The sequence below is a fragment of the Xenopus tropicalis genome, chromosome 6 (assembly GCF_000004195.4).
Source record: "Xenopus tropicalis strain Nigerian chromosome 6, UCB_Xtro_10.0, whole genome shotgun sequence".
Classification (NCBI taxonomy): domain Eukaryota; kingdom Metazoa; phylum Chordata; class Amphibia; order Anura; family Pipidae; genus Xenopus; species Xenopus tropicalis.
The window spans coordinates 91779414-91797911 of record NC_030682.2 but is presented as its reverse complement, the minus strand read 5'-3'; the positions used below and the strand labels follow the sequence as shown (position 1 = coordinate 91797911).

The window sequence follows — 18498 nt, the reverse complement described above, 5'->3', positions numbered from 1 at the left end:
ATAAAAAGTTAGGGGAGCAAAGCAATATGCAACACACTATGACATTTACCTTCTATGTTCTCAAACCCTGTGGGGAAGTCTCAGGTCACCTGACTAGCCCTAGCAGACATTCTGGCATAATGTAGTCTTTGGGAGTATGGCTTTTTAGTAATTTGCACCTGTTGATAAATGTGTACCCCTATATGTATTTCCCTGTACTAAGCTTAATTCAGCAGGAACAGCCCATAGTTTGCTCATAGCCTGTACAGAGAGATACCATAAAACTATGGCAGCATTGGTATTTACAATAAAGAATGTACCCTATGTTTAGATACACTGTGCTGTGTATGCAGTGAACTACAATTTAAATTGAGTAATGAATGGCATCTATTTATTTTTTATATATATTCCATGATGCTGCACACATATGTACATTGGTCACCAAAAGTTGCACAAAATATTTTTTTGTGCACATAGCCTAAAAAAAATAAGAGGGAACATTGTCCCCCACCTGCTCAGCCTTCACCCAACCCTGACTAGCAGCAGTCACTTGGACAGAGGGAATGGTAGGCACTTTTTATCCACTCAGCACTAGAACCCTGTGCCAGACAGCAAAACTACATCTAAGGGCCCCGCCAAAATGGCTCCAATTGGGCCCCCGCACTTGGTAAGACCGGCCCTGCTGGGGGCTTTGTCTTGTCCCTGTTTTTTTTTTTATAAACCAGTGGTAGAATAGTGTGAATAATCTTGACACCCATGGGCAGAAAATGCACTTTGCTTTAGGGGTTGCCATCTTTTGATAATGTAAAAGTGAACTGCACCTTTTTTTCAGTGTCAGAAGAACTTGTGCAGAACATTTTTGTTTATTAAAGGAAAACTATACCCCCTCTATGGGACAGGGACCTCCTTCCTACTGTGTCTCATACCATATGTCACTTCATATCTGCTTATTTATTCTAACACTTGTCCTCCGTGTGTGTGTGTGTGTGTGTGTAACTGTGTATATTGTAAGATTGTACAGGGCTGCATATCCTTGTAAAGCTGTATAAATAAAGTTATACAAACATACATCTCTCTCTAAATTAGCCATACATGATGTAAGGTTAGTAACTGTGGGCCAAATTAGGATAAATTGAATGTTTTGCCCCAGAGGCTCAATGTGGAAGACCGTAGCTACAAGCTGATATGGTACTTGCCCAATTTTCAGCCAGATCTCAATAAGGCAGGACCTTCCAAAGGCCATATACAGGGGGCCATAAGCTACTGATTTGCACTGAAGGGGGCAAGACAGCAGCTTTTATCCCTCTGTGTATGGCCAGTAACTATTTTTACAAGAGTATAATGATGCAGGCTTTCATACTAGGACACTCTGATCTCAGACCCATTGATTAAGCAATATGGCCTAATTTTTTTCCCAACACCAAGTTTTATTTTGATTGCAGTATTCCTATGATTTGGAAAGACATGCAATTTGTAATGTCAAAGATGCATAATCATGTCTGGCCCTTTCGTACAACAGAGTGAGAACTGCAATCCATTTTATAGAACTCCATGTGGTATCATGATATTGCATACGATTTTCACACAGAGTGATTGTATCATGATTTAAAATGAAACAGGTTCCAAAGTAAAATTAGACCTGAGGTTACATAAAAATCAGTTTGCATCCAGATTTATTTTGACTTCATAGAGATAAATTAGGAAGCGATCTTTCCACAGTCAATCAGAACAATCTGCTACACTCTCCCTTCAGCATTATATGTAATGTGATTGGTCCCACACTTCCATAATAAAAAAGCTGTGCAAAACATCTACCCAGATCTAAACTGCCTGCAACACTGGTTTAACGATACATCATCTGCACACACAACACAACAGTTTTCATATTTATTACATTACAGAAATTGCATTTTGAGCATTAATCAGCAAAACTGGAAGAAAGTTTTTTTTTGTACTGGAGACATTTCTGATTGGGATGAAAAAGAAAATCTAAGATTTCTTTTAGTAAATGCAGTTTCCTCACTATATAGCACTAAAAAATGCAATTATGTAAGGCCTAATAGTGTGACCTGTGTCTTGTTCTTAGTATTAAAATGCCCAGCGGGCATTTTTATTTTGCTTGTTTTTTTTGGTCAAACAGAATAATAACCAATCATGCAAATATACAGAAAATAATTCATGTAACAGATATAATAAAGAAGAATAACAACCAGCAAGTTTACTGGTTTAAACATTATTCCATATTTAAACGCACAATCATTTCATGTATGGTGCAAATTATCTTCCATAGTGCAAGTGGAGAAAATTCTCAGCAACCACAAGGATTATTACATGACAAATATTAGCCTTCTCAAAAGCACTTTGAAGTGATTGCTTGCAAGACTGCTGGTCCATTCTCGCTTTTTTTTCCTATAGTAAAGACTTTTGTTCATACACCATATATACAGTAAAGTCTTAGGAACAGCTGCTCCTCTGCATAGGGTGTTAAATTTAAGAAATCAGTTCTGTCTCGTGGCGTGCTATTGCCGGTGGCAGAGTTGTTCCACAGGGCCCCTGAAAATGAAACCTATGAAGAAAAAAAAAAAAGTTAGAATTAAGTTATAAAGCGCTTTGCATGGTGAAAGAAAATGTAATTCTACTTTCTACTGTGCAGTAATTAAACACACTGAAGCCAACAGGCAATCATATAGCCCCAATAATAGGGAGCTTTACCATCCCAACATTCATAAAAAAAAACATTTCAAGCAAGAAGAATTAGAGGTTAAAAAAGCCAGAACTGTCCGTATAGGAATGCAAAGAAATGAACAAATACCAACTACATTTACAGCGTACTTGAAAGCCACTGGAAATATTTAATCAATGTGTATTGGAATGTTGCTTAGAATAATATTTTCTTTCAATGCAATAAAAAAAAACTGGGGTGGAAGATTTAAAGCATGTGACCAGATTTCTCTTACGTAAAGCTTGTCGTAGCTGGGGTATTTTCCATGTTAAATTCTGCTACAGGCACTCCTCTAGCAGCCACCTGAGGTGCAAACATTGCTGCAGGATACACAACTGATGAAGTTCCAACCTGTATAATACACAGAAAATAATAAACTAAAGTGCTTTCTTTTCCCTGTTGCTATCTGTGTATACAGTTAGAGTGATTATTACTGCAAATGCTATTTATTATTGACTTTGCAGTATATTATTTCATATTTTTACCCAATTAGATGCACAGTAGTAAAAAGCTTAATTAAACTGCTACAGTACCAGGTGTTTCAAGGGACTCAAAATTCAGTCATTGCAATTTGGCCTACATGACACCCCTATATTTAATTTTTCCATTTAAAATAGAGAATTTCAGACAATTGAGTAAAAAGGAGGCACAAACAGTTCATTTTGAATCAATTACTGGATTTGTAAGGTATATTCTAGTTTTAATATGAGTCCCCTTGTATAACGTATCAAAAACACAGAGGGTTTATGTGTACAGTCATGTTATTACCTAGCATAGCTTAATACATACCACCACACAGAGGTCACATATTTCAAGTTCTTTTTCCACTTCTCCGAGGAGATTAGAATCCAAGGTCTCTCCAAACCAAACAACATTAGGACGCAGAAGACCATTGCAGCCATTTTCATCACATCTGGGTAGATAAGTTACTATTATCTTTTATTTATACAGTGTCACTGTATTACAGTGATTATACAACTTTTAAGAACAATCCCTGTTCAAAGGGGATCCTTCTTTTTTGTATAGTTTTTATTGGAAATAAATAAAGTACTTGAATATCCATCTATTAAATTAGCTTTGCATGCATGCATATTTATGTATTTGAGTATGGATCCAAGCAACAGAAAAAACATAAGCATTCTTAGTTCAACAGTGCATGTGCATTAAGTAATGTTCTATGTGGGCAGCGAAGGAAGAGGTGGGATCAGGTCTGGACTGGCAATCTGTAGATGCAGGCAATTATTAATGCTAATGTTTAGAGTAAACCCGCCATATTATTAAGTTTAAAAATGAAGCTTGCTATAGATCTGATACTGTTCATGTTTCAAATGAGTGGTGGGCATGTTCACAATTGGAGGAGATAGCCCATCACAGCCCAACAGTGACACAAGCAAAGACAAGCTTCAGTTCCCTATCAGGTCAGCCTAGCTGCTGATGGTTCCTACCCTACAGTGCAGGGTGCTGAGTGCTGCTGGCTCCCCTACGCAAGCTGGGAAAGAAGGCAGCAAGAAGTGGAAAAGATGGGCGTGACTAGAAGGGTTTTTGCAGAAATTTCCAATAAATCAGCCTGAAACTAGGGATGCAGCAAATATACTATTTCGGAATCCTGCTGAATCTTGAATCCTTCATGAAAGATCCGGCCAAATAACAAACCAAATCTGAATCACAGGAGGATCTGGCCACAGGAGGGTTGAAGAAAACCACGTATGCAGCTTTTTTATGTGATGAAAAGTCATGTTATTTTAAGAATTCCGTCAGACCAAGCTGATTTGGCTGAATCCGAATCCTGTTGAACGAGGCCGAATCCCAAACTGAATCCTGGATTTGGTGCATCCCTATCTGAAACATCTTTTTTTCAGCACATTCCTTCTATATTTAAAAGTTGAATGCACTGCCACATTCTTGTTATTTACAAAATATGTCTCCTTTAACAGAGATTTGTTAAGTCTCTGCTGGGAATTGCATGGTTACATTCAGATCTGGACTGGAATTTAAAATAGGCCCTGGAATTTCAACACAGAACCCCAACAGCCCTCACAATCCCAATAAATAACCTATACCCAATTCCAGAATCTTTTCTGCTTTTGAGTATTGCCACCAATCAAAATACATACAGGACCTACCTTGTCCACAGCCTCTAAAGCACAGGTGTGAAGCGGAATGGTACTATTTTGTCAACTGCTCTGGTACTAGTTACCTACTAAATAGGACATTTTTTGCTGCTTATTGAATTAACAAATTCAAGGAACATTTTACTGTATCATGAAATATTCCTCTAGATATATGAAGGAGTGCAGAAGGGAACTTCAATATCTGGAGGAAACCCACGCAGGCAAGAGACAAACTTCTTGCAGTTAAGTTAAAATGTATGCATAACTTTCTGGACAAAAAACAATTCACAACAGCACCATTAGTATTCCTTATTTAAAATGCCTTTATTGCATACATCTTAGGGAATTCCAGAAACGTTTCAGGTCAGGTGTGGCCTTTTATCAAAAGCTTGATAAGAGCCATAGTCTAAATACACTAAAAAACTTATAACCCAAGATGACTTACCGTGGAAGTTGCTCTACTGGGATTTTAGCATCTTGTACATCAGGCTCAGGAGCACTAGTGGGATTTAAAAAAATAACTTTAAAAAAAAAAATACATTTTATTATATTAACTGATTTATGAACAATATGTATGTACAATGGTTTTGTACAGGCTTGTTTTATGACAAAGCATATAGGGCAGGATAAAGATACTATCCCACACTGCTTGACTTTCCAGTGCTACTGAACTGCTACAGAGGAACTGGGACTGTTTCTATATATTCAGCATTAAGAAGCAGGATTTGGTCATCAAAATTCTGATGGCAAGTTGCTTTGAGAGATTGTCCACTTAATTAAAGACATACAATCCTGTTTCTAATATATAGCCCAGTATATTGCCCAAGTGATTCCTCCCAAACCACATAATTTTGCAGTACAAATAGTTAAATTGTGTGTGGACGCCATCTTAGCTGCAACCATTTCTATATATGTGGCCAACATGGAGATGCAGATGGTCTTTGTGACAAAAACAATGTGGTTTGGGAGGCTGGCAAAAGGGGAATATAATGGATCAAATCCTTTCTGATGCATGGATCAATAAGTATGTTTCATGACCAAGTTAACAAGCTATTCAAATGCAGGACCCTTTGTTGGGAAAAAATAGAAAAATGTGTGTGGAATATTTATAACTTTAAAAGGCTACGAGATTGTGATATAAATCAGCTTCAGCTTGCCTTGTTATAAAATGGGTAGTTCACCTTACAATTAATTTTCATGAGGTGCAAACGTAGCATTTTAGAAATGGTCTTTATGGTTTATAGTTTGTTCTGCATCAGGCTTGGAAATTAAACTGAAATGTAGCCTTATTACCCTAACTAACAGACAATATGTCAGAATGGAAAATGACAGAGTTGCTAAACACACATATATACAATAAAAACAGTTGATCTGCTCTTTTGCTTGCCAGGGCCTGCAAGTCTGACACCCAGACAGCATTTTCAGCTGCAGGTTAGAAAGAGGGAGAATAGGAAGGGTAATAATTAAAAAATAAAATAAGATATTTTCGGTCAGAGGCATGCACTTAACTTTATATACTTATACCTTTCTCCAACCATACCAACAACTTTGGTACATTACCCCTTTCCGGCAAGAGCTGGACAAATGGGGCTTTTGTAGTTTTCTTTGACACTTCCACAGCTAGTACAACGTGTCTTAAATAAGCTGCCTAAAACAGAAAATAAATCATTTACTATTTATCAAACGGTAAATTCTTTAAGCCACTGATAAATACACTTCTAAAAATCCCATAGAAATAGAGAGTGGGTGAAGTTTCTGCATTGAGGTCTGATTTCAAATTTTAATAAATCTGCCCCCTAGAGTACACATTCTTTCCATGTACCTGGAACAAGATGCAAAAACAGATCTTACTCTAATTTCAAACAAGATATGTTGTACACTGCCCTTTCCTAAAGGAAAATATTTACTATCCAAAACTATTAAGCCTGGGCCCCTTTCCTTGTAAGCCCCTTACCTCAAAGTTTTATTAAAACATTGCTTTAAAGGAGAAGGAAAAGCTAAGTCACTTGGGGGTGCCAGCAGCGAACGCTTCCTTCTTCAGTGTTCGTCCTGCTGGCAAAATCCCTGGGCCGGTGCATGTGAATTAGAGTGAAAAGCCAACTTTTTTGTTAAAGTTCGGCTCTTCACTCTACTGTGCAAGCATGAACAAGGAAGAGGAAGCGCTCGCTATAGGTACCCCGGGCTGGTGCGGTTCTCTCCGAACAGGAGCACCAGCCTGGGGTACAAGGTAAGTGATTAAAGTCATTTGGGGGTGCCTAACATTTTGGCACCCCAAGTAACTTAGCCTTTCCTTCTCCTTTAAGGACAGCCAGCTATACATACAAATCAATAATGGTAAATGAGTATCACTCCTTATCCCTAACTGGCCATGATGTGGGGTCCCAGACACATTTAGCACAGTAAATAAGCTTTCACCCAAAATGTTAACCTAAGTGGCCTTTGGTTGGCAATCACCAGCTACAATGTTGTTAAGTACCACGTACTCCTGGGAGGCGTTAAGTTTCACAGTAATTATCGCCACATTTTATGCATTTAATGCTTCAAAGATGTTTTTGAATTATGCGTTAGTATTATTTCTATTCGATAATTACCTCAATAGTAGTAACGCATGCTAAATGATGAATCGGTACTTAATTATCAAACACTTAATAAAACGCATAAAACTATGCGTTAAAGGAGAAAGAAAGGTAAAAACTAAGTAAGCTTTATCAGAAAGGTCTATGTAAATACAGCCATAAGCACTCACAGAAACGCTGCACTGACTTCTCTGAAAAAAAGATTTCTTGTGTCTGTAATTCCTGTGCCAGAGCCACGCAGATTTCTGCTCTCTGCTGCTCCCCCCCCCCTCAAGAATGCTACAAACTCACTCTCCCCTTAGGTATGTGGATCTGAGCCAATCAGCAGGAAGCTGACACTTAGGGGCTGATTTACTAAGACACGATTTTGAATCCGAATTGGAAAAATTCCGATTGGAAACGAACATTTTGCGACTTTTTCGGCGTCTTTACGATTTTTGCGTAAAAACGCAAGTTTTTCGGCGTCTTTACGATTTTTGCGTAAAAACGCAAGTTTTTCGTAGCCATTACGAAAGTTGCGCAAAGTCGCGATTTTTTCGTAGCGTTAACACTTGCGCGCAAAGTCGCGCCTTTTCCGTAGCGTTAAAACTTAAAAGGCGCAACGTTTCGCGCAAGTTTTAACGCTACGTAAAAATCGCGACTTTGCGCAACTTTCGTAATGGCTACGAAAAACTCGCGTTTTTACGCAAAAATCGTAAAGACGCTGAAAAAAAATCGCAAAATTACCAATCATTACGAAAAAAACGCAATCGGACGCATTCGGCCCGTTCGTGGGTTAGTAAATGTGCCCCATAGTCTTACTGAGTATGTTCACTTGGTCTGGGTGTCTGTGCAAGAGCAAGGCATTATGGGAACTTTCTTTACACAGCTCAGTGTTTTTTCTTCCTGTTTGGCTTCTGATCTTCTGAACAGGTGAAATATGGAGAGACTTAAGGGCACTATTGAGACAATCTCAAGCTGCAGGCATACCTACAGTTAACTCTTTACTAGTGCATATATGTCAAACACAAGGACCGGTGGCCAAATACAGCCCACCTGGCTGTTTTATGTGGCCCTTGGTGAGTGTGTCTGACCATCCAGTCTGATCAATTTTAATTTTCCTCACATAGTAACTAAGACTAAGGGGTATATTTATCATGCTGTGTAAAAAGTGGAGTGAAGCATTACCAGTAATATTGCCCAAGGCATCCAATCAGTAATCAGATTTCAACAGTAGCAAAGCATCGATTGGCTGCTATGAGCAACTTCACCGGTAATGTCTTACTCCACCTTTTACACATTGTGATAAATATACCCCTTAGTATCTTACTTAGTATATTAATAAAAATTTGGCCCGCGACTTAGCCGTATGTGATTGAGTTTGACACCCTTGCTTTAGTGAATCGTCCCCATTGTGTTTTAATGGAAAAGGCACATTCCTGAAATAAAAACAGATTTTACACAAATCACAGCTCCCCATAAATCAAATACTGTAAACATTCCCATACACAATCCCCTCACCATGAATTTCAAATAGGTTTCTGGAGCCTGCTTTGCGGTGTAACTCATCAATGTTCTGGGTGATGACCACCAGCTTCCTCCCCTGTTTCCTAAGCCTGGTTTCACATTCTGCAATGGCTAAATGAGCTGGATTTGGATTCTTTGTCAACATCACTTCCCTCCGGTAATGATAAAACTCCCATACACGGGAAGGATTTCTGGCAAAAGCCTCAGGTGTTGCCAAGTGCTGTAAAATAAACAACAATAGTAAGAGCACAATATTCATGGTCATTAGAGATGCTGTTGCTTATCAGTTCTAATGAGTAACACTTTGATGTGGTCAGATACATGCACTCTACTGTGTGAGAAACAAGAGTTCAGTTTTCTGGTTAAAGGAGATGGAAAGGCTAAGTCACTTGGGAATGCCAAAATGTGCCCTTGTGCCCCTGTTATGAGAAAACCTCACCAGCCTGGGGTACCTGTAGTGAGTGCTTCCTTCTTCCTCTTTCTTCTGCCGGCGAAACCCCTGGGCCGGCGCATGCGCATTAGAGTGAAAAGCCGACTTTCTTGTTAAAGCTCGGCTTCTCACTCTACTGCGCATGCGCGCGCACGCAAAACAGGAAGAGGGAAGCGCTCGCTGCTACCCCGTGCTGGTGCTGTTCTCTCCTAACTGGGGCACCAGCCCGGGGTAAAAGGTAAGCGATTTAAGTCACTTGGGGGTGCCTAACATTTTGGCACCCCCAAGTGACTTAGCCTTTCCTTCTCTTTTAAGTCATAGATGAAAAGTCTCAGACATGGGCAGTGAGCTTGATGTTGTGATGGAAGATTCCATTAATGCATATAAAGGACATGTCAACCCCCTAACGAAAAGTTTTAGCAGTGAAAAGCCTCACAGCATTCTTTAAATACCTGCCACTCCGGTCCCTCAAAAGCAAACAGCGAAGCTGCAGCGATCCCTTGGAGTTTCTCTCACTGCACAGCTCATTAACTCCCTCTCCCTCTCCCCCCTCCCTTTAGAATCTCCTTGTGTGCCTGGCGTGGTGCACATGCGCCGAAAAAGACTCGCGAGGCTTTTTCTGCGATTTGCGCGAAATCGCGCCGCCGCGTCTGCCATCCCGCCGGCGACTTACATGTTCGCCGGTGGGATGGCAGGGGTAGGCAACTCGGGGAGATTAGTCGCCCGCGAACAGGGAGTTAATCGCGGGCGACTAATCTCCCCCGTGTGCCAGAGCCCTAATGAGTGTGCATGTTCTGCCTTGCAACTGATATCCGTCAGTGGCGTTTTTTAATAAAGCTTATTAAAAAAAAAAAAAAAAAAAACAGGCAGGAGAGGCTATGCGCACATGCGCATTTGGTACATATACCGATCGCTTGATGACAAGCGAAACGGCGAAAAAACTAATGCAGCGGTGCAGGCTGTAGGAAGAGGTTGAGGGAGCGATAGTTATACGGTTGAGGTGGGGGTAAGGTGCCCTTGGCATTAGACCTGATATTAAAGTCAGCGTTGACATCTCCTTTAAAGGCAAAGAAAAAGTATCATCAGTGAGGGGAACAATTATTAGGCACCACCAAAACCCTGTGCACCTCGTTGCCATCTTTTTCCTCGTATGGCCCAGGCGTGGTGTGCATGTGCAGTGCAAAGGTCAGTCTTTTACTCTACTGCAAGCACACATTGGCACAGAGGGATCCTTGGGTGAGTGAGGAACGTGGTAAACGGTGAAGTTTTCCAAATCGGAGCACTAGCCCCAGGGCCTGGGAATTAACCAGATTCAGTTCGAAATTCAATTGAATCCCAGCCTTCTTTGCAGGATTCAGATTGTCTATGTATTTATACATAAGTTAAAAACCCACTTCTAAGTTATAAATTAAACATGGTTATGCAATTAATTTGATTATAATGTAATAACTTGAGACCTGTGCTTGCCATTTTCTCCAGTATCCTCCAGCTCCTCTGAATGTTGGCACTCCACTCTCTGCGCTGACTCCTGCGCCTGTAATAACTGCGATGTGCTTCGCTTTTGCAAAGGCTTCTCTGAAATCAGCCAGATCTTGAAAGGATATATAAAGTAAAATATATAATACTAAATTAGGAAGGGTATAACTGGTATGGGGAGATGGTGGGACACATTTACTAACATGACATTTTTGCTTCTTTTTTCGAACTGCCTGATTAAATGGAAAACTATACCCCCAAACAATGTAGGTTTCTATAAAATATACTGCATAAACATATGTAAAACCTGTTTCATCTAAATAAACCATTTTCATAAAAATATACTTTTTTAGTACTATTGAAAAAAAAAAATTGCCATTTTAAGAATTAAGGGCCTCTTCCTGGTATAGGATTCACAGTGCACACAAACAAGCCAAGGCACACATAAATGCTAGGCCACATCAGCCAATGAATGGACAGAGTTCTGTCTTTGCTTCCACAGTACTTCCTGTTACAGTTAGAGCTGCATTATTTCTGCTCATGTGATCTCTGAGGGACCACACAGCCCATCACTATGGTGGATCAAGGGAAAGGATGTAAAAGGGCAAAATCTACTGATATATATAATATTTAAGTTTGGCAAGATTCTTTCATAGGTCACTTAACATAATATAAACTATCTGTTGGTTAACATATAGTTTTAACACAGCAGTGATTCAGCTACTATTGCCTGGGCTATCACAGATTGGTTTAAAATCAGCTTCACTGAACTGTGTGTCATTAAACACAGTTTTATTATCTGAGCTGAGAGTGAAGGTGGCCATAAACGGTGAGATTTACTCGTTTGGCAACCATTTGGAGTCTTTCCCCCAATATGCCCACCTGAGGCCTGTTGGGCGGCTCTATACATGGATAGAAATGCTGCAGAGTCTGTCTGAAGGATCCGAATCATCAGCTTAAATCTGCCAGTGCATGACCTTTAGCCTCAGGATAGACTTTTATCGCTTATAAAAATTAGTAACCTAATCTCTAGGTAATACGCTTTCACCACTTATGTTCACACATCACCAATTATCTTTCTCACCAATTATATTTCTCAGTTGAGCACCAAGCAAGTTTATATACAGTAGGGTCTAAATGGCAGCATTCCAGTGCCACTAACAATCAGACCGTGCCTTTTTATTCTCTAATTTATAGTAGATCAACCAAAACAATAGAAAACTGCATAAATTACCCCCCAATCCCTTAAATTGTGTATCCCACCACTTACTAGAACTTGGGCGTGCCATTTCCAGGGCTATACCCTTTTTTTTGGAGGCTGGTTTCAGTCCACAGTAAACGTGGCTCACCAGTCTTCTGGTGTGGAACGGAAGAAGAATCATTAGGCCAAATTATTATAACTGAAACAAAAAATTGGAAAGATGACACCTTCTGTGGGAATTTGCAGCAAAAATGTACATTTTAAATAAAATACAATTATCTGCCAAATGAAACAGAAAATATACACAGAGTACAAAACACATTATTGTCTGCATATTAGCACACACTATTCCTTGTAGTGCAAAACTGGGTCTGTTGAGAATGGCAAGGGAAAGACATTTGGTTGCCAAATACAGCAAGTAGAGATGATATAAATGAAATAGGAATCAAATTCGTTATCAGAATTCAGAAACTAATTATTGCTTTTATCTGCCCCATTATGTTCCCTTATGCAATGTAAATGCATGGGGAATTGCCCATATTATGCTTTATAGAGATTTGCGAACATGTCTGCTGCATTGCCATTATCTATACTGTATATATTTTAGAAAAAGGTTTTTAAATTAATAACCCGATAAAGTATAAATTTCTTTCACAAAACTTAGTGAAGGTGGAGAAGCCTTTTTATAGCGTCTGTAAAACAGTCTGATACATATTATATATATAATGCTTGCTAAAAAGGCCTCCTTATTAAACAAAAGCTAAAAGCAAAATTTATACTTCAAAGACTCAGTCAGAGGATGGATGATGAGTTCTAGCATCTTACCAGAAGCAAATAGGAGAACGGTCAAAGCGCCAGTTAAGTCTATGTAAGACTGTGTGCACAGCAGAGTATGAATGCTTGCTGTGAGTCAGACCTGGTGTGCTCTAGTGACAGGGTGGGAGCTTGGAACACACTGCTACGTGAGCTGGGGACCGTAGGCATCTGAAAAGTGCTGACATCTGAACTCCCCTCTGGCTAACCTGACTGCCATAAAGCCATCTGGCACAAACATTAGGTATCTGGCTGAACTGCATCACAAGCTTATTATCCACCTTCATTCTGAGGAAGTTTCTTAATCAGTGATGAGGACAGGCTTCAACTAGTAGTCCTGCATATTACGAGTTCCATAGCTGGCTTGAGGATGGGAGCAATAAAACCAACAAGCTAAGCAATTCCTTGCAGAAATCATAAATTTATCACCAACATAAACAGGTTGGCCAATGTGCAGATTTTTACAACTTTCCAAAATCTTTACCTTTTTCCATAAATCCAAATTTTGCTTTTGCCTAAATTTAGATTCATGGTTTGCAACTTAGCAACCCTGGCAATAGTTTTATCAACATTCTGTTGTACACCAAGGTTTAAAAATGCTAGTAAATAAAAGAGGATATTCTAAGATTTTTAAAATGCATTTTTGTTACCTTAAATAAACAAAACAGAAAATTGCCCTTTTTTTAAAGAAGCTAATGAAATTTACTTTTGGCTACTAATCAGCCCCTAGATTCCTACTGCAAAGAAATTACTACCTGGGTGACGTTGCACAATGCCTCTCATCATTTGTGCAGGAAGGAGCAATTATAGGTGGATAAAGTGCAGAACACAGAAGACCCCCAGGAATATAACTACTAAATTAAATATGAGGGTCCACAAACTAGAATCCCCATTCAATAGCTACATATTTTACCCTATGAATCCAGTCTGTTTGGTTCACAATTACCTATGCCTATACTGGCAGCCTTCCCTAGCATATAATCCCAGTAGGAGCTTATATTATAACTTTATACTGTTCCCTACATAAGTATACCCCCCAAAAACTTGGAATTAAAAGACATATTTGCCTACAATGTATATCAGTTGGGCAGGTCTCCACCATCCAAATGGTGGCATAAAGTTCATCAAGGGTCAAGGCTCACACAGGCAAAACGGTCTTTGATAAAAGTTCTACTTTGTTTGAGCACTGTAATGGTTAAACTAAGCTCAGGAGAGGAGGTTAGGAGCTGAGTTTCCTAACATCAATGCCATGTCTTCATTGGCTGCTAGACAAGGGGGTGTGTTTAGTAATCTGAGCTGAGAAAAACTGAGCATGCCCAGGAGCCAACATCCAAAGGAAATTTCTGAGGGAGGGGGCCGAGTGGGTTACAGGAGGAGAAGGAAATCTAAGTGATTATGGAGATGCTGCAGCCTTATTATTGGACAGCCAGTGTGGCAGGAATTGAAAGATTTTAAAGAGGCTGTTCAATAATTAAATTTTTGTCTATGGGGTTTACATGTGCTTTAAAGAACAGATATGATATGTAACCATCCTTACAACTGCCTTAAATATAGTCAGTACCTTTTTAGCTGCATTTTTATCTCCAAGACTCCACCAGAAGATGGAGGAAATCACTTCTGCCTTTCAAAAATTAGCTGTATTGGGCTTTGTGCTTGTATTCACGGGCAAATATGGTCAGATGGCGGAACGAGATGCGCAGAGGGCGCAAAGCTGGAACAGTTACGTAGCTAGATCTAACATGCCGTCTACATCCCAGGCAGCAAACTCAAACTCTGAATGGAAAGTTCAAAACAGATTTTGGGGCAGTAAAAGTAAAACGTTCTACAAGGGGGATTTAATAATTCTTCTATGGTAAAATATGGGTTGGGGTTCTTTCCTTGTCTCTTAAGAATTCTCATCAAACACTTTGAAGGTGCAAAATATATAGACCATTCTGATAAAGCTTACTTAGTTTTTACCTTTTTCTTCTCCTTTAAAATTAAATTCTCTCTCCCCCCACTTCCCTATTAGATAAGCTTAGTGTTACAGATATTAATACCTCACTCACCACTTTATTAAGTTGGTCTTGGTGCCTTGCCCTGGACCCCTCGCTTTGGGGGGGGGGGGGGGGGCAGTGATATTTATCAATACAAAAATTAATTAAAACAGGTGCTCTCATGGCAACTCACCAGGCTAATCCAGTGGTGTGGGTGCAGTGCCCCAGACCCGTAGCTAGGGGGGCACTCAACAGTCGCAGACAAACTTTCTTGTATGGGCGCGCACACTAAACACCAATGGCCATGGTTAAAAAAGTTTTATTTCACAATTCTGACGTGTTTCCATTTGAAGCTTTATTTCACAATCCTGATGCGTTTTGCTTTTTTTTTTAAACCATGCCCATAGGTTTTTGGTGTGCACCCTAACTAAGAAAGTTTACAAAATATTTATTAACAAAAAAGATGACATTTTGTTGGTTGCTTAATTATTCCCTCTGCATATATAGTGGCTAGCCTTCTGGGGTATGCCTACATTAGTTTTGCGGACTTAAAGGACATGTAAAGCCTACATTTGCCTACAATGTATATCAGTTGGGCACGTCTCCCCCATCCAAATGGCATTATTTGTACTGCATATATTCCCCTCCATTTGCCAGCACCATCACATTTTCTTAAAGCAAATAGTAACTTTCACCCGGTGGCCATTTTTCCTCTGATACATTATCAGTTACATTTAAATCTGCAAACAGCATACACACACGCAGACCCTTATTCAGAATACATTTCATCAAGAATACAGGCTCACACAGGCACAACTGTCTCTAATAAAAGTTCTGCTTTGAGCACTGTAATGGTAAAGCTGATCTCAGGAGAAAAAAATTAAGTCAAAAGGGATTCTGGGAACAAATTCCTTAAGGCTCTTAGAAAAATCCCATTTACATGAGAAAAAAATTGAAGCAGACACCTAGAGCTGAGTTTCTATGGGAACCAGCAATGCCATCTCTTCACTGGCTGCTAGACTGGGGGGCGTGTTTAGTAATCTGAGCTTAGAACAACTGAGCATGCCCACAAGCCAACAGCCAAAGCAAATTCCTGAGGGAGGGGGCCGAGTGGGTTACAGGAGGAGAAAGAAATCTAAGTGATTAAAGGAGAAAGAAAGGCAAAGTCACTTGGGGGTGCCAAAATGTTAAAAAATGGGAAGAGGCATTTGATCAACCCATAGAACAACATGGTACAATATTTACTGATACTGATACAGGGGTTAAAGCCACAGCCATCAATCTATGAGACTTGTTCTTCATAGAAACCTAATATAATTGACTATATATTATTGTTCATGCCAAATTTAGTATGTCAATAGATAAGGATCCTCAGGAAGCAAATGCCCAAACGTTAATATCTTTATAGAAATAAACTACTTGTTCCCAACGTGCCTTATTTATGTTGTATTTTACATCGTCCTCCTCCTATTGCCCTATCACACCTGTTAAGCTGGCCATACACGCACCGATGATACCGTACGAAACTTTACTGAAGGCGCCCGAGCAAAATCTATGTTCAGGGCTGAATTGGCAGAAGGAGGTAGAAATCCTATTGTTTCTACCTCCATATCTAACAATTCAGCCCTGAGTGAGGGGTTGGAACGATCTTTCGTGAGACCGATGGTTTCTTTCCCCTTTCTTCCCTATGGGTACACAGTATAAACTCCCTCCCGACTTGGGTGGAGTATAGTTTATAACCTAGTATCACCATTTTCTACTGCTGATTAGGTGTAACTCCTGGTTATCTGTTAATTTCTATGTATAAAAATTCCAAATTACAATAAAAGGAAAAATATATATGTAAAAAAAAAAAAAAAATTTTAGGTGGTTATGAAGCTGCATAATGATTGTATGTGAATGTGTAACCAAATGTAAAACTGTGGCATAATATTATGCATTAAACAAATAAATAAAAATCCTTTTAGTTCACCTTTAGTTTAACTTTTAGTATGATATAGAGATTGATATTCTGAGACAATTTTTATTTTTTAAGGTTTTTCAGTTATTTCACTTTTTGTTCAGCAGGTCTCAAGTTTGGAATTTCAGCAGCTAGGCTCTTATTTACTCTAACCAACTAGGCTGTGGTTTGAATGAGAGACTGGAATATGAATAAGCAAAAAACGGAATAGAATGAAATGAAAAGTAACAATAAAATTGTAGCATCACAGAGCAAAAGTTTGTCTGCCGGGTCAGTGACCCCCATCTGAAAGCAAAAAGGAGAAAAGGAATAACTACAAACACAGAAATAATGAAGACCAATGGCAAAGTTGCTAGGAATAGGACATTCCTTAACATACTAAAAGTTCACTTAAAGGTGAACCAGCCCCTTAATCAGCCCAGAAAGATGCCAGACAGTGACTATTTATTGGACTGGTGGTGGGCTGTTTGGGCCTCTGTGTAGTAGAAATACCAGGGCATTTAATTAATCCCAGTCCAGACCTGCTGCGGCCTAAATTTATCCTAATTTCAATGGGTTTTGCTAGGTCAGGGAGGGTGTAATTAATGGAGAACAAGAGCCTAATTCGAAGGGCTACCTTTATACCCAGGGGGTGCACACCTCTTCTTTAAAAAAAAACAAATCGTCTATGCCTGGGCACTTTCATTCAGAGCGCTATGCCGCCGCATCTAAAGCAACTTAGGGATATATTTATCATTCTTTGTAAAAAGTGGAGTAAAGCATTACCAGTGATGTTGCCCAGGGCAACCAATCAGCAATTAGATTTCAACAGTTAGAAAACCAAAGCAAAGCATCTGATTGGCTGCTATGAGCAACATCACCGGTGATGTTTTACTCTATTTTTTACACAGCATGATAATTATACTTCTATAATGTAATGTGCAGGCACCCCTCCATATAGAAATGCTTTAGCTAGTTTTTACAGCAGTTTTTTTTTACCGTTTATTAGGCACAATATATTTTAGCAGATTCTAAATTCAGCCTTAAGCACTAAACTCTCAGTGTGGAAGCTTAAGGTTCCCCGACATAACCGCATCTCAAAGCAATGAAAAGTAAAACCATCAGGCAAAAAGGAAACTAAGGAGGAAACAGCGCTCCCCGAAAAGCCCCAGGAAGCACGTGTTTGCGCAACACATGTATTTATCTAGCGCCCCAGCTGCACACCGAGCGCACTTGCCATCACTTCCCTTAGGAACACACTGCGCAGCACACACTGCTCGGTGCCATCAACGCATTTTTAACTCTTTGCAAAGCGCTTCCCGTACATTAAAACACCCCCTCACATACAGACTTAACAGCAAACACAATCACAAGCTACACTGTACACATGGGAAGATACCATGGGCAAACCTACTGCAAGGAAAGGGCGGAGTTTAACTGCAGTTCCGATTTTCCAGGAAGTGTCTGGTTGAAGCCCCTCTTGTCTGTCTCCAGACCCCTGTGTCAGCCGTGTAATAGTAGAAAATCCTACTGAACAAATTCTTTACCTGCTGTCCAGCCAGAGCCAGGCCTTCAGCTCTCGGCTTAACACCAAACAGCGAACGCAGCTCACAGAGCCCACAGCGCCACCTGCTGCCCGGACGCTCCAAACACGCCAAGGTCAAACACAAAGCCCAATGTGCGCCGGTGCGCGGTTTGTCACCGCTGGGTGGGTTTCTTTTCGCCGTGTTATGTCAGTAACACAGGGTAGGGTATAGGGTGCTCAGTTT

General features: G+C 39.8%; 1 protein-coding gene across 2 annotated transcripts; it reads right to left on the bottom strand.

Moving 5' to 3' along the window:
• Positions 1 to 1624: 1624 nt before the first annotated feature.
• sirt5 (sirtuin 5) lies at positions 1625 to 18332 on the bottom strand. 2 transcript variants are annotated; one of them, NM_001276702.1, is given in 9 exon segments: positions 1625 to 2545; positions 2937 to 3052; positions 3491 to 3614; positions 5258 to 5311; positions 6373 to 6460; positions 8889 to 9114; positions 10782 to 10915; positions 12071 to 12200; positions 18144 to 18332. In NM_001276702.1, coding segments are annotated over 8 exon segments (930 nt in total). In that variant the 5' UTR covers positions 12183 to 12200; positions 18144 to 18332; the 3' UTR covers positions 1625 to 2469.
• Between the last annotated feature and the right edge of the window lie 166 nt (positions 18333 to 18498).